Here is a 27,158-nt window from a genome sequence, read left to right on the forward strand (position 1 = left end):
CTTAATTTAAATAATTTTAACAACGTTTATATCTCCGAAATGAAGCCTATTGGCTCTTTATATTTAAGTAAATTACTTATGTTTTATATGGATAGAAATTCATGTTTCTATTTTTTTTTTCGGTTCTAGTAAATATACTTCTGTATTTAGTTACGAATTAAAAACTCACACCCTTTGAGTTTCTTTCATCAGAATTATAAAATACTCAGTTTAAAATATTCACAATTTATTTTTTTAAATACAGTACGAATCCAGCTGCAATAATTCCTGCCGGGCTGGTTGGCCGAGTGATTAGCGTATCTGCATTCCAGCTAAAAGGCCGCGGGTTCAAATCACTCCCTGGGCATGTATGCTTGTGATTGTCAGTGATAGCAATCGGCGGTAGATGGCGTTGGTGTTAGATGATGAAGGTTGGTGGAGTATTGAGATTGTAGAGTTGATGCCCTCCCTCGATAAGTCTTTGGACTCCCTAGAGGTGTGATATAATAATGTTTGTACGATTTTTCTCAAGTTCTCTTGATGTACTTTTTTATTTGTTTCTTTGTGTCATTTCAAATACGTATTTTATTTTCATCTTTGTTTTTTGTTTCAAATATGTTTTGCACAGTAATTTTTCCTGCTTTATTTTCCTCGATTGACAGTGTATGTGTAGGCAAAACAGCTTTAGTTTATCTATTTCCTTATTTCTTGGCACTGATTCACAGCATATTTGATATAAATTTCGTTTTCCTCAGAAGATATATAATTAGCTTAATAAATAAGCTGTGTAAATGATGAAGTTCGGGAATGTTTTTGAATGAATTTGAAGGAAAAAAATGGACTGCTGAACCAAACATATTCTGGAATATTAACATTTTATGTTTCGAATAGTTGACATTAGATTATGAACATAGGTGATATGAGCTCCAGAAGATTTTAAAAACAGTGTGTAACAACATCGTAAGCACAATCCCCATTCTCAGCGGATCAAAGACTTATAAGCACAACTTAAGAAATTAAGATTTAAAATTCAAAACATTTAAAACGAATGTATGAACGCATTTTTGCCTAATTGCCTCTGTGTAAATTCCATATAAGTCACCCTAACAGAATTTGAATTGCAGAATGAGTTTTTTTTTTGTTCCTCAAGAAAAAATTCTCCGTACGTTAATGCAAACATTTTAAGGCTAACTTTACATTACACACTTGCAATCAACGGGAGAAACTAGGACAAGGTGAGCTGACGGTTTTCCCCAGCCTCATCCTGACAGCAGATTAAAATACGCAATCATTCAACAATGAAGTAGATAACCTGCGATTACTAAAAAGCTTTTCCAGACTAAACAGTCAGTTTGAAGCAGGTCGAGTATTTTGCCTAGAATGTTCACTTGCATTTTCCTATAACGTAAAATATTTACAGTTGAACAATTGAAACGTGGTAATAATAATAATAATAATAATAATAATAATAATAATAATAATAATAATAATAATAATAATAATAATGATAATCTCTAAGTCTTTTAATTTTACAGAGAGAATAGACAGCACTCTTTTAGCCCTAACTTTTTTCTGGAAATCGATAGTCAGCAGGTCTTCACTTCTCATCACGAGGATGAAAGTATTTCCACATCGTTCTCGATAACAGGAAATTTTCCTTATCTTAACTTATGTTAATTTGTGTACGTGTGTTCTGTAGTCGATTTTACTGAGTTGCGGGATTGCAAACTCCAGTTTATTTCTGCAGTAAAAAAAGATGAAAAAAAAGAAAACATATCAGCCTGCTCCAAAGTTCAACCAAATCTGAGATCGGCGGGAGGAGGGGAAGAAGAAGACAAGAAAAAGCTTCCTTCGCCGTGGTTGTATGGAGAATTATTGCCAAAGCAGCTAAAACTATCAAGACTATGTGTTGTGTCTATAAAGTGCGTGTATTCTTCCTGTCGTTTTGTTTATTTTTCTGGATGAAAAATACGAATTCCAAAAAGAAAAAAATTCTCTGCGACCTAACAAGAGAGGCTAATTCACCTTCAAATGAAAAATAATAATAAATTAAAAATAAATAAAAATAAAAACTTATAAAGGTAGCTTTTCTGGTAGATGATCAAAATTTTTATTATTTTTTTTAATTTACAAAGAAAATTTATAAAGGATTTTCCTGATCAGTTACTAGAAATAAATCTATACAAATAGCCTGAGTAATTTTGTGGTAGAATTAATAATGCTGAATGTTTAATGTCTAGTCAAAACACTAGCAAGGCATTTGCTAATGTCTTGAGTGTTCAATTTTAGATCAGTATGAATGTCAACTGCACAGCAGTGCTCACAGGCAATTTGAGGAAGTTTGTATATCGAATTTTCTTACCTAATATAATTTTGAAAAACTAATTATTCACTTATTTAAGGATAAGAAAATACTTGAACATCCAAATAAAAATTACTGCACGATACCCAGATAAAACACCTTTATGGATTTTTTTAACTGAATGTGAGTTAGCTGATCGCATGCGGAGGAGGGGGGGGGAGAGCAATGTTTATTTTCTAGGAAATGTGGATTTTTCATACCGTATAACAGCAAATGGGCTAGTGAACATACTCAACCAACAGCTAGAAATAGCATTATTCAATAGTGGCATAATGGCGATAATATGATTATACATATATGATTATGTAGACAGTTGATAACATGATATGGCAGATGGTGGATTATGTAGTTTATAGGTGTTCTCCCACGATGAGTACCTGGACTCCATGGAAGTGCCAAGTAATAATAAACAGGTTGGTGTAAGATTGTCGAAATGGGGTTTACATCCAGAGCGCTGAGCCACCCAAAGAAAAACCACTATAAGTTGAATTCTAGTCGTTAAGTAGAGAGAAATTTTTTTAAGCTTTTTTTTTTCCAGGGGTTTCCAAGTAAGTTGATCTCTGGCAAGAACAAGTAGCATTTTTGCTCAAAGAAATGAGGGTTTTTAAGCCATAACACAAGAAAATCGACCACAAAAGTCACATTATTTCAGACAATAATATACGTTATTTAGGGTTGGGCATCACGAGATGTGGAAAGCTAGACGTCTGCCATACTCTCCTCTCCTCTCCAGATGCTAACTGAAATCATTATTAGTGTTGAGGAAGCTATCAGTGTTTGGCTATGGGTGGAGTTTGGCTGCCTTCAAAATTTACATCAAACACTTGTTCATCACCTATCAAACACCATTCATCACCTATTCTGTACAAGTAACGAGTCCACCTTAGATTAGTCTCTTCTGACACAGTCTTGAATGCTAAGAATGTCAAGTTCCTCACTTTATTTTTAATATTTTGCTACCATTGATGTCACCTCTTTACTCCAATAATTTTTCACAAAAATTTCATCTATTGTCTATAGTCCTGTGATCAACTTTTTTTTATTTTATCCTAACTCTCAGATCCATAAGTTAAAACTGGTATGAACTGGCTTGTATATTGTTTTGTCTAATTTCTCTCATATTCTATTTAAATTCATTCAGATGGATCTTCACCATACTACCAATGCTAAGTCTGTTGTCAAGGTCCATCTTCACTAAAAGTTGTCCATAAATAGCTGAAATATTTTACTTCTTTGATGAGTAAGGACCAACCTTCTTCTTGTTATCACAGTTTTTGTCTTTTTTACTGCTGATTTTTAATCAAGTTTGTTACAGTAGTTATTTAAGATAGTTTAAGGAACCCTGAAGACATGCAGGATATTTAAGAATATATCATGTGCCTAAATAAGAGATAAGAACATATCTCTAAATTTCAGATCAGGTTCTAAGCAACTTTCTTTCATAATACAATCCATTTATGCGATAAATAATAGTGGGAATCCTTGCCTTACTCCTAACTGTATATCAAACCATCTTCTCGTGTCATTTTTAATTCTAACTGGGCTATGATAATGTTTTCTGAATTACATGCAGCCACTGTAAATTGCGCATTTCTCTATCTCAACATCTCTATTTAAGCATTTTTTGTCGAATATCATCTACTTCAGTATTTTCATAATTCAGATGTCTGATGGAATTTTCTATCTTAAATACAATGATATGTACTCTTGAGTGCGTTCCACTTGAATATTTTCTCCGATTGTTTGTTACATTTAACAGCCTTCCAAACTCATTCCTCCAGACATAGTGAATATCTTTATGTTCAATTTTCATGTCACCTTTATCATCTGTACTTCCTTTTACAGTATGGTCTGTTCCCCATTTGTAAGTTATTTTCATCAGTCTTCAGACCATTTTACCTTCCTGATATTTATCTTCTATATTCTTACCAAAGCCTTCCCAAGATTTTTGTTTAGCTACTTTTGCACAATGTTTCACTTTCTTACATGTTTTTTTTTTTGTCTCTACTTCTTTCAGAGAAGCTGCTCGATTTTGATTCTTTTCAAAACTTTCTTACATATTTTTCATTTCAATCAGATTCAGTTTTATTCAGATCGCAACCCTTCCTATTTCAAATCCCCTGTATACGTTTTTGTACTGAACCGGTGCAAATATATCACTGTCAACAGTAACATACTAAATACTATTTTATTATTTTTGTGTCTTCTGTGAATTTGTGGACACATCTTCATGTCAGAAAATTCTAGCAGGTGCTAACCATTATTATTAGTATTGCTCTTTCTCCAAAATTTCCCAAAATATTTCTATACTATCGACATTAATCTCTTACGCTGTTTAAATACCAGCATTTCTTTTCTGTTTATGTCAGTGGTTCTCTCTAATGACTGGAAAAATTCCGCCATTCTTCCTTAGCAAAACCTTATGTGGGACCATGGGTACAAAAGGGGTTTCATTTCCCAATTCCTCGTTTTGAAATTGATCATATCACTCTACTTGAAATCGTGTGTTTAGTATTGAATTCCACAAGTACTCCTTCCTTTACCCAATCACTGCTTCCTGTTCCCTTGATGAAAACAGCAGAAACATTCTTTAAATGATCGACATCCCAGCTAGCATGAAATTTCATCACCTTTCGCCATCATTTTCATTTGCTTTAAGACAATAACAGCATATAGTTTAGTTGGCTAAGTCCAATTGCCAGCTTCCTTCGCTCGGTATCCAGGTGGATGACTACTAATGGGACTTACCATGTAAATTTGAAAACTGTAAATCAGAAGTCCCGAAGGATTCGCCGCATATTTTAAAGTGTATATCAAGCAGTGGCGGCCGGTGAAAATTTTAAGTGAGAGTGCTGCATATACAAAAAAAAAAAAAAAAAAAAAAAAAAAAACTATTTTTTTCCTAATCAGTAATAATGAATTCATTAATAAATAAATTTACATATTAAAAATTGCTTTATTAAAAATATTTCATCCTCACCACGAACAAACACCAATAATAAAAGTTTTGTATCAATAGCAATGGCAAGTGCAAACGAATATCGGCAAGATTTACAAAAAAATAGTTCATCACGAACACGCGCCAACAATAAACGTTTCGTATCTCACAGAAATAACGAGCGCAGGCATAAGATACACTGCCTAAGCGGCAGTGTATCTCATGACGTAACGTGTAACGACAGCAAACGAATATCGGCGTTAGATCGCAGTGTATTTGTTTCGTGTAACGATAATTGAAAAAAATTATTCTTTTCATATTTTCAACAGTGACACTCGTCATCATTCAGCCTTGTATCTATAATAAATAAATAATTATATGTTATTTTAACAAACTAAAATAAGATTTACAAAAAATAGTTCACCATGCACAGAAATAAGTCACATAAGCATACTAAAATTACGCTGCCGTTTGAGCAGTTACAGTTGGGAATGACGTGACGTGCAATGACAAGAGCAAACGAATATCGGCGTTAGATCGCAGTGCATTTGTTTTGTAATCTAAAGCATTAATTGAAAAATTCCAATTATTAACTATTCAATCAATGTCAAAACATAAGCTGTAACCTTTAACATATTGTACTGCTTTTATATAATGTTGTAAGCATTGTTATTATTTATAAACACAAACAAAATTTAATTTTTTCATTTTTTCCTTGGGGGTGCTGCAGTGTTGCAGTGCTTATGTACGGGCCGCCACTGATGTCAAGTCTCCTCCCAGTTATCTATGATCCTTAACCGGCCCTTTGTAAATTCCTATTTATAAAATTTTACAGATGTTGATCGACGCCAGGAGTCCTGCAGGATCTTTGAGATATAAATTGGAAAATTCCAACAATCATGCAGTCAATTATAACTCATCTCACTCACTATCTTCTCCTCTCAATATGCGCCTTTAACACAGTCGCGACAGTTGCCTTGTGCTTTTATAATGAAGGCTTTTCAGCTATAGGCGACATGATAGAATTTTCCGTTCGGGAAACTTAAGTTTTCATTATGCAGAAATGAAAAGCTCGAGGGGTGGGGGATGATAAACCTTTCGATCCTTTCTAATCTAGGGAAAGAAAAGAAAAAAAAAACGTAGGGATGATGAACCTAAAGTTTTCTATAAAGGCTACAGTGTTTTTATTCTGGAGACTAAAGTTTTTTTCCTGCAGAATACACAGTTAGCAGTCATAATATACTGGCTTCATAGATTTACGAGCTAAGCAGTAATGCTTGACCTTTTCTGAGTGCGGTAAGACTAAAGCAATCTTCCCATAGTTATTGGCTTGACATGTAGAATATATGGAAGAGATTATTTTTCTCCTTTGTTTGAGTCAATAGTTTACTCCTTGCTTGACTTTTTCCGTTTCACGGTTTCAACGGTTTTTCTATTTTAATGCTATCTCGTTCCTTATTGGTCTAATTGATTCAGATTCATAGGCAGCCATCTGTAGAAAGGCTAATTGCCAGACCCTCTCCCACAGCTATGAAATAGTTTTGTTACGTTTTAAGCTGATGTAATTAAAACATGTTTTGAAGTTGAAAATTATTATTATAAATAAACATTTATATCCTACCCCATCCCATCCCATCTTTTTCTTAGGACTAATAACTCTAAATAACATGACTTTTATGTTTGCTTCATTCTGGTGATAATAGGGTGGGTACTAATGCTATCTTTGTAATAATTTCTCTGTCCATCAATGCATATGTTAGTTAGCCTTGGGTTGATTTTCGGAAGAAAGTATTCTGCCACCTCCATATGAGACAAGTAATTGTCTTTCACTTGAAGAGCTCTTATAAATCTTACTCGCCTCTTAAACAGCATTCGGCCCTAAATCTTTTCAAGCAATGGTCAAAATCTTCATTGCACTGCTTATCAATTTTTACATTGGATTATACAAATAAGCTTCACGAACTAATTCTAAACAACGAAAACTGAACACCGTCCCATCTTCGTGAACTTCATTTAATAGCACGGTCATAGCTTAAAGTGACAGATGAAAAGACAACACAAGAAAACTATCGGACCATATCTTTCAGCGGAAATCATACGGAGTGGTCACAGAAGCATGGAAATACTAGCCTGGAGGTACGGGATTTCTTCAGACATGGAATTATATTGTCAAGGAGGATATTAGTAGAACTGATGACAGAAAATGTATTACTGATCCAATTTATGAGGCTAATTTTATTAGATATAGATTAAATATCAGTTAAGTGATGATGAATAGGTATGGAAAAAATAAATATTTCAAAATATAAGATAGTGCTTTTCAAAAAATCAAAAAATAAAAATGATCAAATTGAGTTATTTATAAGAAACAAAATAATTTATAGAATTTCGTTACTTGTTTATAAGGTCCAATAAATAAATATGCATTTAAGTGCAACTATAAAAACTTTGATCCACCTTCTCTCAAATCTGAACTTAATCTTTTATAGGTGAACTTTTGTATCTAATATGGCCAACAAAGTTGATATAGATTCCATAAAGCTTTTGTTAAAACAATGGTATTTGATTTTATCAGAATAACAGTTTAGCGAGTTTAACAAAAGGTTATGGAGATAAAAGATTGTATCTCTTCGTAAAATAAGAGATTCATCTCCCTCTCTCTCTCTCTCTCTCTCTCTCTCTTTATCTATCTATCTACCTGTCTATTATCCCATTAAACATCCTTTTATGGATCTGCCTTACAAGCATATTACTATCAAATATGAGGCTGAAGTACAACAGAGAAAATGGCACAATTATCTATACTAGGGGTAGGCAACCGGCGGCCCCAAAGTGCATTTTTAGCGGCCCATAAAAGGTTAGCCATACTTACATAGCACGTGGCCCGTATGTTTAATTATTTAAATAATACATTTTATAATATGAATAATAAATTAAAAATAATTTTATACCTATACATCGTGATATCGCCGTGCAACTTGGCGCGAGTCAATCGTGTGAGTCATCATGATTGGGGATAATAAAGGCGACTCCATCCGATGACAACCGAGATTTTGGCGCACGTTAGCAGTTGCGTTTCCTGCTCTGTCTTTTAATATAATTCAATAACATCAACTATTATTTTCAGAGGATATATATTTGTTAAAATAATTTCAAAAATGGGTTCAAGAAAACGTAAAATTGCAGATGAAGGAAGAAGGCTTAATGATGAATGGAACAGCAAGTATTTCTTTATTGAAAATAGGGGTAAGCCCGTTTGTCTTATTCGTCATAAAATTGTCGCAGTTATGAAAGAATATAATATCAGACGTCATTACGAGAATGAACAAAAACCAGTACAAGAATTTGAACTGTGAACTTAGTAAAAATCAAATTAATAAATTACAAGCTTATTTGACAGCTCAGCAAAACATATTTAAGACGCAAAGTATTCATAATGAATCGGTTGTTCGTGCTAGTTATGTCGTAGCGCGGAACTGGTTGCAAAAGAAGGTAGACCTCACACAGATTCATTTATTAAACGAAGTTTATTAGCTGTAATTAAATAATAATACCAACAAAAGTTTCCTTTTGCTGGTATTATCAAGATTTGTGGATCTTCATAAAAACAGCATCGAATGCAATTATATTTGAACCCTTTTAATGTCGACATTGATGACGTACCAAACCAACTACAGATGGAAGTTTTGGAATTGAAATGTAATGAAAGATTAAAGAACGCATTTTCGTCAGAAAATATCGAAAAATTTTATCGATGCTTACCAAAAAATTTGAAGGATTAACCAGTTTCGCAAAGAAGATGATAGTCGCATTTGGAAGCACATATATTTGCGAACAAGCATTTTCTGTCTTTAGTTTTTTTTTAAAAAAAATATATCTTCTCGACTGACTGATGAACATTTGCATGCTTCGATTCGAATTGCACCTCAGGTTATAAAATGGATCTAGATAATTTGGCTAAGGGAAAACAATCGCAAAATTCACATTAAGCAGGGAAACACAGATATATTGTGATGCATAAACTATATTATTTTGTTGTTATGTGATAATAATTTTTCATTGCGTTTCATTTTGATGCCTGTTTCATATTTCGTACTTTAAATATTTCTTTTTTTTTTTTTTTTTTTTTTTTAAGATTGATAACGTATTTTTTTCACTCACTATTTTCTCTTAATTAAATGTTTGAGACCCATTTATTAAAATAAAAGTTGAATCTGAAAAGTTTGCCGACCCCTGATCTACACTTCCTTCAGTATTATACAAATTTCATTCAAATGTATGAAATACCGAAGTTAGCTTTTCTGCGAATGAATTGGAAAGGATCGGCACATCTATTAATAACTGAGTAATCCGTTCATATCTGGAAACCTCAGCTCTCACATGCTCCAGTCTTTACTCAGAGGAAGAAGATTACCTTAAGCTCATCAACACACATGCAAGAGGCCATTCGATCAGTAACTATCTCTTTATCATAGTGAAACATCAATTTACGACTGTTAATACCTGCACATTAGAGAAAACAGTGCGACACTTACATAAAGAGAGGCAACCGCACTTCTTCAAACAAAAAAATTTATATATAGCATGTTTATATTATACTCGTATATAAAATAAGAAAAACATCGAGCTGCAATACGTTGGTTTAGACATTTTTCTTATTTGCTTTGTAAAGTGTTTCGAATAATAATAATAATAATAAATTTTTTTTTAAATTATTTCTCAGATAAATTACATACATTATATGAAAACAATTAGGCATAACAAATACTTTCTCGTACATAAAGTTTTTTTTTAAATAATAATACTAACAATAACTGTTTACAACATATATTATTATAATATTCATAATGATGATTATTACAGATGTTTCTTTACAATTTTACACTCTATATATACAATATCAATGGATATAATCACTCTATATTGCATACTTTTGTTACAGTTATTACATACATTTGATTACATATGATACATTACTTACATTTGTTTACATATGATACAGTACTTACATTTGTTTACATATGATACTTACATTGCATACATTTGTTTACATATAATACATACATTACATACTTTGGTTTACATGTGATACGTACTTTACATGCACTTGGTTACATGTGATACATCTTGGATGAGAACTAATTTCTCTGCTTTCATCCTCGAAGCTTATATGTAAGCTTATCTGAGGATGACACCAGTTGGTTATTATTTATTAGTTTTTTTTTTTTTTTGCTGTGTTGGGAAGCTATGAAATCTATGATTGAGAAATTCAAATTCGCGGGCGCGCGCACGCGCACGCACGCACACACACACACACACACACACACACACACACACACACACACACACACACACACACACACACACACACACACACACACACACACACACACACACACACACACACACACACACACACACACACACACACACACACACACACACACACACACACACACACACACACACACACACACACACACACACACACACACACACACACACACACACACACACACACAATAACTTGGAATGTATTGATGCGTTGCTGAACTGGAAGCCTGAACGAATATATTGTGTTTCATTAAATTTGTATGGTATTTTGGGTGCGTGTTTCTTGTTCATAGTATGTCCTTAGAGCTCTTTTCAGGCTATTGTAGTTTGTAAGGTTTCTGTATTCAAAGGGTAATTTGTTTATCATGTCTGGGATGTAGAAGTTTCGCGTGGCCTTTCCGTAGTGATTATTGTATTTATATGCGATATAATTAGCAGTCTGAGATCTTGTTATACGGTATGTATTTCTGACTGTCCTGTAGTTGGCATCGAAATAATGTTTTAGCAAAGCTGCATAGTGACTTAAATGTTTTGCTGTCAGTATTTTGTGTTCTGACATTGCAATGTATTGGTCGTTATTTTCTCTTTGTTCCCAAAAGATCAGTTTTATCATTTTGTACTGTAGCGACATTAATCTATTTAATTTGTAGGGTGCACAGAAAGCATACGTTGTTATAGCGTATGACATAGTGCTTTGTATATTAGTATTTTTAGGCGTATGGGAACTATGTCTTTTAACCTGTAGAGTTTGCCACTTATTGTTCGGAGTTTGTTGTGTAGATGGTTTATGTGGCTATTCCAGTTCATATCTGCATAGAAGTAAATTCCAAGATATCGTATTGTTTCAACCTGGGTGATTGTAGTGGTTTTGCTGTTCTGTGTGTTTTTTATGTTGAAAAGTGGATGTTGGATGGTTATATATTTGTTATCAACTGATCGAGTCAGTGGATTTCAGAATATCATTAATTTTGTCTTTTCTGAGTTTAGGTGTATGGAGTTTTTCGTGAGCCAGTCTATGATCAGATTTATGTCATGTTGCATATTTGTTTGGGCTATGCTTGCGTTATTATGGATGGATATTATTCCTGTATCGCCTGCGTATTGGAATATCTTACCTTTGAGTGGTATCTGATTAATGTTGTGCGTATAAATGTTGAATAGAGTTGGGGGAGAGTACGGCTCCCTGTGGTACTCCACACGTTACTGGTAGCTCTCTCTGCTTCGGTTTGACCCGATACGTGTGATATGCTTTCTATTTTGAAGGTAGTTTGTAAACCACCTGTGAAAAGGCCCGTCTATTCCAACATGCTTCAGCTTTTCTAACAAGGTTTGATTTGTAAGTGTATCGAATACTTTAGTTAGATCCATAAAGACTACCATGGCAATTTTGTTTTTGTCTAAGGCAGTATTAATTACGTCTGTAAAGTCTTCCAAGAGATGTTGTTCCCTTATTTTTCTGAAAACCATATTGTATTTTGGGGATAATATGAAACATCTCAGTGTATGCTGTGAGTATTTTCAGTATGATCCGCTCCATAATTTGATTGATAATTGGTAATGTTGCTATGGGTCTGTAATTGCTGATTAAATTTCTTTTTCCATGTTTGTATATGGGTGTGATTATGGAGATCTTTAGCATACTTGGTATCTGTCCTGTTTTAAATATTTTATATATTAATTTTAGTAGGATAGGACTTAAACTAGTTGCATGTTGCTTTATATCTTTAGGTCTGATACCATCAATTCCTGTGCCTTCGTTTGGTTTGATTTGATGTATTGCAGAAAGAAGTTCTGCTTCTTTTATGGTTGGGAACCATAATGTCTGTTTTTATTGTGGGCCAAGTAGATGGTCTCGTTTTGTGATTGGGGGAATATTTCTGTGCAGCTCTTGGATGGAGTCTGCAAAGTATTGGTTAAAGTCATTTGCTAGTTGTTTGATAGGTTTTGCGTCTTTCATGAAGCTGTGTTGTATGGTTTCGGAGGCGGTGGTGTTTGGAACACAATCTAGCATCTCATTGATCAGATGCCAAGTTTGTTTCATGTTGTTTTGTGCAGAGGTTAGTTTGTCTCTGTGGTAGCTTCTTTTTGCATTTCTGATTTGTGTTGTAAGGCGATTCCTTGTTATCTTATATTCAGTTTTTAAAGCTGTGTTATTTGGATATCGCTTTAATTCTTTCCATAAAGCGTCCTTTCTGTGTATTTCTAGGATTAAGTTTTGTGTTATCCAAGGATTTTGTGTTGTTTTTGAACGAATTCTGACTTTCTTTGTAGCTTTCTTATATATTTCCTCCAGTGAGTTTAATGTTGTTGTATCAGATATCTGCTGAGTCTGATGCCAGGTGTTCCCAGTCTGTTTTTCTTATTTCGTGGTTGACTATTTCTTCGTCTATTATTGTTTTTTGTCGCTTTTCTTCTGTGGGACATTGCATGGATATTGTCTTGGTGTGCAGGTTTTGAGCGGTGAAGTAATTGTCTGCTACTTTGCACTTTATGACTCATGCAGTGTAACTGTTTGGTGGTGCTCGGACGTTTATATGATCTAGACAGGAGGCAGTGATAGTATTTCCGAATATTTCTTCTCTAGTACATGATGTTATTGTTGGTATTAGATTATACATGGATAGCATGTCTAGGTATTGTATAGTGTTGTTCTGGTTTTCGTTTGCAATATTTATGTTTATGTCGCCAATTATCATGAGGTATTCGGTTGAGCATATTTCTTGGCCTGAAAGCCAGCAATTGAGTTCGTGCAAGAATTTTTATCATGTTTATGTTTGGTGGCCTGTAAATAGCATTTAGTATTATGGGATGCTGTCTATTGGTGGTATTAGTAATTTCGAGTCAAAGGGTTTCAGCATGCTCAAACTGATAGGCCGTTTCTTTTGCTATTAATTTTTGTTTGATAAATATTAATATTCCACCCCCTCTTTTTGTTTGGCGGCATGATCTATCTTGTTGGAAGCCTGGAATTTGGAAAGCAGTCGCTTCGTCATTAGTTATGGACACTTCTGTTAGGATCAATATATCAATAATATCAGTGTAATTCCTCAGATAAGCCTGTAACAATAACCAATGTTTTCGGCTGCTTCTGATGTTAATATGCAAGATTGAGAGACCTCTCGCTTGTACTGTGTGTTGTTTCCATGCATCAAGTGATTCGAAATTACTGATGTATTCTGGTGTAATTACATCTATCTGATGGTTCACATTCATTTTTGTTGTGTTGAGATCTTCTTATTGAACTAAGTTGGAGTCTTTTTTTTCACTCTGGCAACCTGTCTATATCTTCTGAGCTTTTTATTTGTATATAATAATAATAATAATAATAATAATAATAATAATAATAATAATAATAATAATAATAATAATAATAATAATAATAATAATAATAATAATAATAATATTATTATTATTATTATTATTATTATTATTATTATTAATAATAATAAACGCTTTATTACTTCTCAAATAAATTACATGCATATTATATAAATTATAAGCATCAATACTATAAGTTCTTACATGAGATTGATTCTTATAATATAACTTGCGCAATGTACAATTCATATAACAGAATAATAACAATCACAGGAATGGTTTGCAGTTATAGTTTACAGCTATACAAGACAGATAAATGATTGCATAGTGCATTTTTTAAGTTTAAAAAGTGTTATAAAGACTATTCATACACTTCACACATGTTATATTTTCTTTTTTTGTACAAACATAATATACATTCCTACATAAATATGCATATTACATAAGTTAAGGATATTTTTTGAATAATAAATTTTTATTATCATACAGAGCGCTTATATATATACTAGTCTTTTGATTCCATGGAGGTTTGATAATAATTTATATGTGTGTTTGTGTGTGTGAAAATGAACTAGGTGTCAATTTTCGCAGTAAAAGGATGATAAATTTATTTTTGATAAATAATCTGATGAGTCTTTTGATTCCATGGAGGTTTGATAATAATAATAATAATAATTTAATAATAATAATAATAATAATAATAATAATAATAATAAGCGCCTCAATAATAATAATAATAATAATAATAATAATAATAATAATAATAATAATAATAATAATAATAATAATAATAATAATAATAATAATAATAATAATAATAATAATAATAATAATAATAATAATAAGCGCCTCCGTAGCGCAATTGGAAGAACGACGGTACATTGCGCCCTTCGATTGGAATAGGCCTACGTTCGATTCCCGTCGCGACGGGAGGAATCTTTATCTGGTCGATTTCAATCGAAGGTAAGTTAGCCGATCTCATACGGAGGTAGCAGGGTTTTTTCTCCCGGAAACTCGGTTTTTTCATCCCGCATACATACAAATCGGCCCTTCAGAACACACGCAATTTACAGACAAAAATTACTAGTTGTGGTGGTGTTGGAGGTGGGCGGTAGATGGCGTTGATGGAGATGATTCGTAGTAGAGGTTAGGTGTAGAGACAGTTGTAGGTGTCCTCCCGCGATGAGTCTTCGGACTCCTTGGAGGTATCAGGAATAATAATAATAATAATAATTAATTGAAAATTTATATGTGTGTTTGTGTTTGTGTGTGTGAAAATGAACTAGGTGCCAATTTTCGCAGTAAAAGGATGATGAGGCGGAGTAATCCACTAATTTCGAAGAAGCTCGTATTAGCTTTTTTGAAGCCAGTGGAATTAACGGTTAACTAAAGCTTTTTTTTTTTAAGCGTTTATTGCACTGGTTACTATTTTTTAGCTGAAACGTATGGCAACTGTTGCAGTTCTAAGTGTGCCGATACAATTTCCATAATTCGGCTTTTAATGTTCTGTAACTGATCAGATGTTTTATATTGTATAGTAAGTTCTTTAGTAATGTGGGTATAAGATTCTCCCTCACAGCGGCTCCATACAAATTGTTAGTCTAGATGTGTAGAAGGTTGTGTTTGGTCTTGTTATGCGATACGTTTCTCTGTTATTAAGATAAGCTTTGTTGAAATAGTATCTTAGATTCTTTATACTCAGGCTTTTGTGTTTTGCCGCTAAAGGTTCTGTTATTTACTGGTGTGCATTTTGTCTCCAAAGTTACGTTGAAACGATTCTGGGCGAAGTTTTTTCTGAATTTGATGAGTGCTGCTGTGTTTGCGTAGACAGTTATACCATACTTTAGTATTATTTCAAAAATTCCGTGATATATGCGTTTTTTTATGTTGCTTGGCATATATCTTTTTCTTGAAAGAGTTTTGCAGCAATAGTGCGAAGTTTGTCATGAAGGTATTCTATATATTCGTTCCACCTTAAATGGAACGAACATATAGTATAAACCGAGGTATCTATCGTGTGTTACGAATGTGATTTCGGAATAATGGCAGCTTCCAAGGTTAATGCAATGGTATTTGTGATTATATATTGTTATTGGTGCAGGGTGCATGATTCTTGGGTTCTTTATGATTAGCATTTGCATTTTAGTGTTGTTTACTATAATTGAATTGTGGTAGAAGGCGGTTATTTTGTTTAGGCCATGTTGTGCTTTGAGTGCAGTGTTAATATCTGAAATGAATAAATAATAATAAAGGCTTGTGTATCCATGTGGAAATGTGCTTGTAAACGCCATTTCCACAGGGCTACACTGACTTTTAGAATAGAATTTTGAAATGTGCTCAAAGTTCGATTCTAGTCGCCGACTAGAGGAAATTTTTCTAAACATTTCTCCAACCTCTTCCAAACTTAGTCGATCTCTGGCAAGGTAGGATCTCTTCACCTGGAAACTGAGGTATTTAACCAAGAGCATTGACTGTAGAACTCACACTATTTCAGACAATAAAATATTGCGTTATGGTTATGGACTACGAGATGGCGGCAGTTGTCTGACTTACTCCCTTCCCTGGATGCCATTTAAGTCATTAATAATCTTGGGCCAGCTATCTCAGATTGGTTAAAGTTGGAGATTGACTACCCCCCCCTCAGTCTCCAATAGTTGGATAGGGATAAAACGAGGAATAAAAGGCATTAGCTGGCTAATTTTCAATTTTATGATAATAATAATAATAAACATTAAGTACCGTGTTGTTAAACAATACAACCTTGAAAGTTTTCTTGTTATAAGATAAGATTTTGCTGCAGAACATTTTGCTCAGTTATGCTTGAAATGTTTATTCATTCTTGATTCTATTCTACTTTTCAAGCAGCTTGAATTATTTTCATTTATGTTTACTCTTATGTAACCATAACAAGATTATGTTTCTTGTTTACAGTAGTACTTAAAATTACTTCATTTGTCAAATAGTAGAATGAGGATTTCCATTATTTTCATGTTTCATCATGTTTTATTCGAGCAATTTCAATGGCTAGTAATGAAAGTTAAACAATAATTTTCTTTACTTTTCAGTTTCAGTTTACTTTATTTTTAATTGCTGTACAATAGCATTCAGCGTTCAGGGTATCTGTACGTGTAGTAGAACATGCTTGCAAGCGACCTCTTGTGAAATAGTTCTTGATTATATCATGTTCTCTGGAATCGGTAGCACAATTAAGCTCGTGACTCTTATTAGCCGCCTGGGTAGTGACGTATTGTGGCTATCCAAGAATTGAGGTGTTGTACTCTTTCCTGTCTTGAGGTTAGCAATAGAGGATCTGGAGGGCTGACTTTTTTTTAGAGTCACGGTAGAAATAATTAAATCTCTAAACTTAGTATCAAGCCTAGAAAAGATCTACTACACAAGATGCCTTCATTAGAAAACTATAGCTTGGTGCAGAAAGTAGACAAAATGTTGCATGAAAAGAATAAATACACAGATCTGCTTGAAAAGGCAGAAAAAACGACCGGTATTAAGAGGATATATCTAGTATCTGGTAAGGCGATTAATAAGTTATATTAAAATTGTATATGTGAATTATTCACTTAAAAATGCACTTTATCTTGAACTTGTTATGCTTGTCTAGGAAAGTAATTCATTTTCAAAACGACTTGTCGCTTTAAAAAAAAAATAAACATTTTTACAGCGACGGTAATTTTGTAATAAAATGTTGATATATAATCAACTTTTTTTTTATTAGCGGTACTTTTTTTAACACCACGCATAATTTTTTATGCTCATTCAATTTAAAATATTTGATGATATATCTTGGCGCAAAACGTCTAGTGATATATTAGGTATTGCTACAAATTCGCAGAGCGGTATTGCACATAAAGTTTTTTGTGGTATCAAACTAATCAGAGCTGTATTCCCTACTTACCCTGAACATGTCTGCAATTTTATAAAATTCTCATAAGATTTGTTTATTCGAACATCAAATTTAGATACTGCTCTATTAAAAATTGAATGTCTTTGTTATTGTTAATTTGTTAAATATACATATAAAAACCAAGCAGAATACTTATATAAGAAACACATGCAGAATATGAAATTATATAGTGGCAACATTAAGCTGCCCAACAAATTGTAGATGAGGTATTTGGTATGTTCTTGATATAGATACAGCAAACCCCCCCCCCCCCACACACACACCCAAGGTTAAGCATGAAGACTGGTCAAATTAAAAGGCATCAATAATACATTAATCTTAAATATATATGCTTAAGGTAGAAAAATGAGCAATTTATATTATGTTGATCAGTTATTTCTCTGTATGCCTTGTTACATAGTTTTCCAACATGGAAAACTATGTAACAAAAAACTAAGTTAACATGGTTTTTTGTTAAAGTGCTGACTCATATTTTCAAATTTTGTGTTATTGTTTGGTAGTGAGAGTAGGGATAGGCAATGTATGCCTCATGATATCTAGTCTTTGACTAGATTTTATATGGCTGAAGACCTAAGTTTTCGTATATCATTAATTACAGTTTGTGGTTTACCCACAATGTTGTAAATTTAAGTCATTAAATGAGCAACATAACTACCATGCCATGAAGGCCTACGCTGCTGGATCGCACAAATGCTTACCTGATGCAATGAATGTGCAGTGGGGAAACCCCCCCCCCTGTAAAAAATAAAAAAATAACAGCCTACTGAAGCTTGTTGCAAGAGGGAGAGCAAAAGCGATGGCCATGCCAATGAATGAAAACTGAATTTCTACCTATTCATTCACATTATTTAAAATTTTTGTCTTTGAGGCCTTTTGTACTCTAGTTCAATGTTTCTCAAGTTTTCTGGCTGTAGCCCACTTGGACAATGCATATTATTTAGGTCCATTAGTCTTCTTGCCTTACCTTTTATCAATAAGTCATTGTGGAGTAGTTGGCATAATAACTTTCATATTTTTCAGTAGAAAATTAAGTTGGAAAACTAGGATTGGATTTGTTTTCTTGAAGCAATTCTTAGCGTGCTGTGGTGCTTTTTTAGGCACACCACCATACACTTGCATGTTGATATATAGCAGTTCTCGTAGACAGGCTTATACGTTGGTTATGCATTATTAAAACACTTAAGGAATAGAACAACGTAGTTAAGGATATAAATTAAATTAAACTTTAATAAATATTTTCCGATATTTCGGCAATGTCACATTGCCATCTTCTATCCTTAACTACGTTGTTCTATTCCTTAAGTGTTTTAATAATGATATATAGCAGTATACTGAAGTTGGCAAATTATGTAAAAATGTTAATTAATAGGATTTTTAATATTGTGTTCTAAACTATCTGAAAAAAATTTTCTAATAAAATTTTCATGCTTGCCAGGAAAATCACGTGGCCTACTAGTAGGCTGCATACCACACTTTGAGGAACACTGCTCTAGTTGACCATTAATCATATAAATCACGAGAAGTTGCATTACATTACTTGAGTCAGGAAATTCTCAAAGTAGACATGTTAGGTCATGTCAACCATGATATTAGTACCAGCCATAAGATCAGATGAAATTATGCAAAGATTGTTCATTGTCATTTTCTTAAGCCTAATAGTTGTAAGAGTCCTGTTTTGCTCTTCAGAGTATTCTGAATAAACTTGACGAGACCTCAATAAAGGTTGAAACCAGTGTGGGTATTGGCCCTTCCCTTAATGCAAAGCAGTATGCATGTCTGCAAGGAAATGTGCTTTGTATTATGGGAGATACTGAGACAAGAAGTGATGAGAGCTTGGTCCACCTTTGCTTGGAGTTGCCTGGTGTTGCACTATCTTACCTCAGTCCTAAAGATATTTTCAGGTGCAAACTTTGTTTGCTTACACTTGGATAAAGGATTAAACTAAATTTATTAAAGGAAAATATAATTCGTTCCTCAAATTTCTTTTTTGACCCTATTTTTTTATACAAGAATTAGAGTATGTCTCAGGGCCTAGTTAAAGGAAAACTATAAAGCTGAAAGACAATAAAACATTCAGAATATAAATTTATTATTCTACTTCTTAACAAAGAATTGAGCTAACGTAGATTGGCGGTCATTCTGTTTCTTTTTTTTCTTCTTTTTTTTTCATACAACTGACGGTATGGCCCTATGCCTCTTCTACTAATGCAGTTTTACTGCTTTTTCTCTTCATCAAGGTCAGCCTCTAAGCATTGCTGCTTAAAAACTTCGATTGCACGAAAAATATTTTCAAATTGTTTCTGTGAAATCTCTTTGGGCTTGTCAGTGATTAAATTTTCTTCATATTCTTCGGGATCTTCATGCTGTGCATCTAAATTTAGCAGGTCGGAATCACCCAATTCCTCAGAATGAGATTTAATTAACTTGGATTAATTTGAAAAGCCTCTAAAATCATTTGCAGTAATTTAATTCGACTCTGCGACTTTATAACCAGGCTCTGAGATTTCTTTGATTTGGCCAGAAAAGTCTTGGAAGCCATTTGCTTCCTAAAAATAGCTGGTTTCATTGACATTAAATATTTGTTGGTTAAAATAGCCCCCCCCCCCTTCTTACACAATTCTCTTCAAAATCTCTGGATAATTTGCAGCCACCTCCTTATCTGCACTTGCAGCTTGGCCTGTGGTTAGAACATTATTTAGGCTATTTCTCTTTTTGAAATGCTCAAACCACTCAGCACTAGCATGGAATTCTTCTGGTTTTCCATCATTGATAGCCCTTTTATTTGAAGGTTGCAAAGAGACTTAATGCTTTTCATTTAACAAGGTCAGTGCTTAGCGGGATCCGTTTTTGGTTACAATCTTCGATCTATGTAGAAAGAAGTCTCTCTAATTCAAGCATTATAATACTTAGATTTCAAGTGCATGCATGATGAACTCAATGCATCCTTACCTTTCCCTTTGTATTCAGCAACTTTGCTTAAAATTGCTGTTATAGTTGATTCACCCATTTTTGTGTTTTTGTTCTATCTTTGCTCTGGATTCGCCTTGTTGATTTTTCTTTATTATTTCAAGTTGTTTTTCTTTCAATGAGATTACTTTTCGAATCATTTTCACACTTCCACTTTTTTGCTCACTAATTCTTTTACTCATGATGAAAGGTTGGGAAAATACTGCAAAATAAAAAAAAGTAAGGAAAACAATTGCAAACGAAGCACGAGATATGATCAACAAAATGCTATTTAATTAGCAGAAGACATAAATTTTGGCAGTAAATTTGGAACATAGTGTACATGAAAATAGTGTAGTACTGTATGCCATTAAAAAATAACTTTGTAAAATGTTTTAAATCGGTAACTAAATTATTTCATCCTGGTGAGTGATTTATTAAAATAGTTAGCCATAAAAATTTATAGATAGAAAATTTTTAAAATCTATAACATTTATTTTTAAAATGTATGTAGGCGCATTAATTGAATTTGGGTATAGAAAAAAAAATGACGCACTAATCGGGGGGTGCATTAATCGAGGGATTGCTGTATAGTGTTATTCCTCTTAAAGAAAGATTACTGTAACTGGTAAATGTGTTGGATACATGAAGTGAAAGTTTAAAATATCAATTTTTAAGAAGGGAGATAGAAGTTTGTGAAAATTACAGGGGGCATTACCTTATTAAAATACAGCTTATAAATCATGCTGTAAGATTTTAAATAAACAACTTACTGTTATTGTTGAGTTAATAGAAGAATAGTTGGACTGAAGAAATGTCAGTTGTATTTATATTAAAATAAATTTTAGAAAAAAAGACAGGAATTTAATTTACAAGACCCACTTAGCATTTATAAATTATGAATGAGAGCCATTTACACAAACTAATTATTATAATATGGGTATCTACACAGAGTAGAAAACTCATTGCCAGAGACTCCTTATTCACACTAGTCATTATTCATACAATACCTATCATACCTCTCCTTAAATTCATTCACTGACAAAGCACTCACAACCACCTTTTGGTAACCCATTCTTCCAATTCACCATTGTTCTCTTCTCTCCTGCAACATACTGAAAAAAAAAGTCATCAGTGTCTATTTTGTTAAATCTCTAATATAAGAGATCTAATAATGAGAGAGAGAGAATATATGACTTCTGTCATATATTCTCTCTCACATCTATTAGCAATTTTTTTGGAGCCCACAGACCTTCAATCCATTTTCATAGAGAGCATTCCATAGACCTGACAATCTTTGTCACTTGCTTCTGGATCTTCTTAATCACCTATGAATGCAGATGACCAGATCTGTGCATAATAGTCCGCATGCAATGTTATTAATGCCTTTATAAAGGGAAACAATAATCTCCTTATCCCTGTTAGTGTTCAACAATTATGTAATTTAATGAGCTGTTTTGGCTACTTTTGCAATATGCTCTCTAAACTTCAACGCTCTGTCAACAAACACTCCCAAATCCCTGACCTCATCAAATCTTGCAATTCATTTCCATCAATATAGTAGACATCATGTGATCTCTTCTTCCCAAGATGCATCACCGTACACTTGGTCGCATTATCCTGTGATTCTAGTACATTTTAGTTTGACCTCATTTTTTTTCATAAACATTATGCATTTCTTCTTTTTTCATCCTGTTGTCCACAAAAGACCATAGAGTAGAATATTAGGAAATGTTCCTTACAGAAATCGTCCACTCAGTCTTTGATTGACACTTTGCTTTAAGCTCTGTAAGTGAAGTACTGGTCCAACTTTTTATATTGTCTATCCAATTTATTCTAGGTCTATCTCTTTTTCAAGTTCCTGGAATAAATTCAAGAACTAGCATTGGTAGACCATTTCATCTGCTGATATGATCAAGCTACATAAGTTGTTTCCTTCAAATTTTAGTTATGATGTTATCTCTTGGACTGTCTTACTTCAAAATTTGTGATGTGAGCCATGTATGGTATTTTTTAGGAGTCATCTATGGCACCTCATTTCAAATGCCAAAAACCTCTTTTCATCTTCTTTTAGGAAGGTCCAAGTTTCACTTCTGTATAGAAGTACTGAATTAACTAGTACATCACTAAAGCATAACCTGTTGGTAATTGTAAGCTTATCTGTTCATAGTGGTTTTAGTTTTTGGAGTGCTGTTATTGCTTTGCAATTTTTCTTCTAATATCCTGTCTTGATCTGCCATCTTTGTTTTTTAAGATATTGCCTAGGTATTTAAACTGATCAACTTCTATGGGTGTATCCTCAAGTAGATTTTTTTTTTCATCTGCTATAGCACTTCTTTCTTGGTCAGAAGCATAGATATTTGTCATTGTTTTTGAATATTTATGGTTAAGAGTATAAGCTAATTTTGTGGTGATTTCATGAAGGTCTGATTTGCTTTCCAATAGATCAATGACGGGAGAGAAAAGGGAGGAAACTCCATATGAATAAATAATATCAGCAAACTTTAGATGGTTTATTCTTCTTCCTCAGTGTGTAGTTTATAGAACTACATTATACAGCATTCATTCTGATTGTTTGCTAAAATGATAGAAAAACTTTCAGAAACATGTTGTTCCCAGTCATATCACAAGCATTTGAATATGTTCATGGTTAATTATAAAACATAACTTTGCTGAAATACAAAATATCAACCTTATGGTCAAAGGGAATATTCTTTGCTTAGTTGTGAGTTGAAATCCTTCTGAGAGATATGTTTATAAGTCTCTTGGTGGTACATGATATTCATTTCTCATTGTGGCACTATCCCCTTTATGTATTTGCCTGAATTTCCAGGTTATCTCACCCATGATACTATTATACTATAGGTTTCCAATTTTCAGGATGTCATTAACATTAAAATAAATGCATAAAGCAAAATGCTGCAGTACAGAACTAAACAGATTAATACAATTTGATCCATAATAACAGTAGCTTTGTCAAAGATGCTCAGAAATCAATCAAAAGTATTCTGAATTCCTTCCAGTTATACTAGAAACATTACAGTGTAAATAGTGTAGTTACAAGTGTGTGTGTGTTGTTAAAATTTGCCAGGCAGGAAACCAGAAAGGGGGGGGGATGGAAGTAGTTTTGAAATAATTAAGTTGGATAGGAAGAACTAACCATGCAATCATTCTTATATGCAGAGGTGCAGATTACATGAAGTTGGAAATCACCATGAAATTCCTGACATGTTCCCTCATGGGGGGGGGTCATATACAGAATTCTATGATATTATATGAAAAGTTTACATTATTAATTTCCTATTGACAAATTTTCACAATTATTGTTATCTCTCAGGACTCCAATATTGTCATCTCTTGTAATTTGGATTTCTAAGACACTTTTTAAATTGCATCAATCCACTAACATCTTGATCTTCCACTGGGTCTTTTCTTGCTGTTCTGACAAAAATTTTGCTTGTTTTGGTAACCTTTCCTTCTCATTCTTTAAGCGACCATATAATAGATTAGGCCACTCACATTTCTCAATGCTAATGTCTAGATCCTTGCTAATACTTCATTTTTAATGTGGTTCTACCACTGAAGCCACCTGTTCTCTCCTATAATTTTTCTCAGAACTTTCATATAAATGATTTTCAGTTAATCAATACTGTTTTACTTCTAATCTCTTAAATTTCTAAATTAAAACTGGATTGAACTATTTTATATACTGCTGAATTTTAATTTCTCTCTTCTTCACATATAAACTTATTCATTAAAACTGGAATTTTTTTTTGGCTTTATTAGTTGACCAGAGATTTTTGTAAAATATATAAAAGAATTGTCTACAAGTTTCACCAGCTGTTCTGTCTGGCTTCTTCAGGACGTGTGATGGTACAAGGAACTAACTTTTGCTAGGAAAAAAGAATGGAGTAACATTCCACTATATTATAAATTATTGCATGTTGGTCAAATAAATTAAACCAACGCGTAACATAAGTATGGAACATGGTGTATCAGTCATTGGTTACTGAGCATGTTATATAGTTTTTAGCAAAATGAAATTCTGGTAAGCTGAGCGAACTTATTAGGCATTTCCAGATGTCTTTCAGAATCATTCCTTGATTTCTGTTTAGATTCTCTCCAGAGCGGAGTACAACTGCGGCTTCTTTGAAATTTCTACATCGAAAATCCTCTTCTATATAGGACATGGAGCTTTTATCCCAATCGATGGTGTGGTTAGAAATCGAGAATTGATGGGCTAATCCTGAAGTATCTGTTCTGTTGTTGTTCACGTCTCCTACATGTTCTTTTGCTCTCAAACCTGTCGAGACAATATGCGATATTTTAAGATCACCAAAGGACATTAATGCCTTCTTCAAATATGCCGGTGTATACAACATTCCATGTTCCTGTGGATTAAATTACATAGGGCAAACATCAAGAAACCTGTAAATACGAAAGAAAAAAAAAGAACATGTAGTGGATGAACAACAACAGAATAGATACTTCAGGATTAGCCCATCACTTCTCGATCTCTAACCACACCATCGATTGGGATAAAAGCTCCATGTCCTATATAGAAGAGGATTTTCGATGTAGAAATTTCAAAGAAGCTGCAGTTGTACTCTGCTCTGGAGAGAATCTAAACAGAAATCAAGGAATGATCCTGAAAGACATCTGGAAAAGCCTAATAAGTTCGCTCAGCTTACCAGAATTTCATTTCGCTAAAAACTATGTAACGCTCTCAATAAACAATGACTGATACACCACGTTCCATGCTGATGATGTTAACACGTCGGTTTAATTTATTTGACTGTGTTACTCCATTCTTCTTTTATTACTGGCAAACATTAGTTCCGTGTACTGTTATACATGTCCTGAAGAAGCCAGACAGAACAGCTGGTGAAACTTGTAGATAATTCTTGTATATATTTTACAAAAATCTCTGATAAACTTATTCATTCGACTCCTCACCAGCATTGTCTTTTTATATTTAATTTGCTATTTTTGTTAAAAATTGTGCCTAAATAGCTGAAATGTTTCTTTTTCTGCATGTTCTCCATCTAAGATGCTGTTTGTGTTTTCAATGTTTCTGCCTCTTTTCATAGTTTTGATATTTTTATTGGGTTTGCTTAAGGGTCAAAGCCAGATAACTAGGATATCTCCAGAATTGCCTTCAAGGAATGCAGAGAACTGACTGGAGGCTTCTGACCTAAGAGAGCCTATCCTCACTTTTATGTAATGTGCCCAGTTAGTAGAGGTATCCATTGGGTACTGAATGAATGAATGGAAAAGTAATGGGAGACTAAACTGAACAAATTGTACACTGTTGACTTAAATCACAAATACACATGATGGTACAAGAGATTTCATTCTGTTTGGGACATTGCTCTGTTAAACAAGCCCCTCAATGTTTTTTTCAGAGAACAAGTGCAAACAGTGAAAAGTCAGCTACTGAAACAAACTCCAACTCTACATCTAGAAGAACAAACCCAATGTCAAAAGAACTGCCAACATAACGGAAAGGAAATCTTGCAGAATAACTGGAAAAGTACTACTTGGATAATTGGCATTACAAAGACGAGGCAAAAATGGGAGCTCTTACTAAATAAGTATGGGATGTTGTATTCAGGCAGTAACAATCAAGGAAAGAAAGGAGTAGCAGTAACATTCATTAACACCAAATATGAACTTCTTGATTAGAAGGTAGTTTCAATTATGTGAGCAGAGTTCAAAATGGAGAAGTGTTATTTGTGCTTATGGCCCTACATAGAAACTTGGAGATATAAACAGCATAGTAGGAAATGAATCCCACCAAGCATATATAAAACTTTTTGAAAAATTTGAAGGAAACAGCAGTAACGGTAAGTACCTGCTGTATTTCTGCTCAGGATATGGATATATCATTGTTAGTAATGACATGTTCATATCCTGAGCAGAAATCTTTTAACACCTTGTTCCAAGCACAGAGTTCACATGGAAAGAAGGCACAAGAAATAAGGAAAGCATCGTTGACTATGTTGATAGTGATAACTTCATGCCAGTTCAGAATACAAGAGTATACACAGGATTTAAATTGGAAGTAGTCATATTTAGTTTTTAGTAAGGTAATAATGAATATCACATTGAAAAGAATAGTATGTTAGAAAGTTTTAAAAAGAATGAGTCGAGCAGCTTTTACAGGTAAACTATAGACTGAACTATATAAACATTATTCAGGAAAAAATGAAACAAATAAAAAACTAAACCTTGGAATCTCAGTGGCAAACTCTTAAGAAAACATTCCTTCAGCTAGGAAAGCATGTAATGAAGTTGTCTGTAGAGATAAGAAAAGAAGCAGTCCTTGAAAAGAAGGAACTGTACTAAACGTTTCTAGC

At 33.4% G+C, this 27,158-nt stretch overlaps 1 protein-coding gene across 1 annotated transcript in view; it reads left to right on the forward strand.

The window, feature by feature from the left end:
• The first annotated feature begins 17,170 nt into the window (after positions 1-17,170).
• The window catches only part of LOC150107614 (receptor expression-enhancing protein 5-like), a 93,214-nt gene continuing 83,226 nt past the window's right edge, over positions 17,171-27,158 (forward strand). Inside the window, exon 1 of the mRNA XM_090391421.1 lies at positions 17,171-17,460. Coding sequence (XP_090247547.1) covers positions 17,331-17,460 — 130 coding nt within the window. The 5' untranslated portion in view covers positions 17,171-17,330. The remainder of the gene's footprint in view (positions 17,461-27,158) is intronic.

Source organism: Typopeltis vanoorti, chromosome 4 (genome assembly GCF_054136105.1).
Source record: "Typopeltis vanoorti isolate ZY-2024b chromosome 4, IOZ_Tvanoo_1.0, whole genome shotgun sequence".
Taxonomy (NCBI): Eukaryota; Metazoa; Arthropoda; class Arachnida; order Uropygi; family Thelyphonidae; genus Typopeltis; species Typopeltis vanoorti.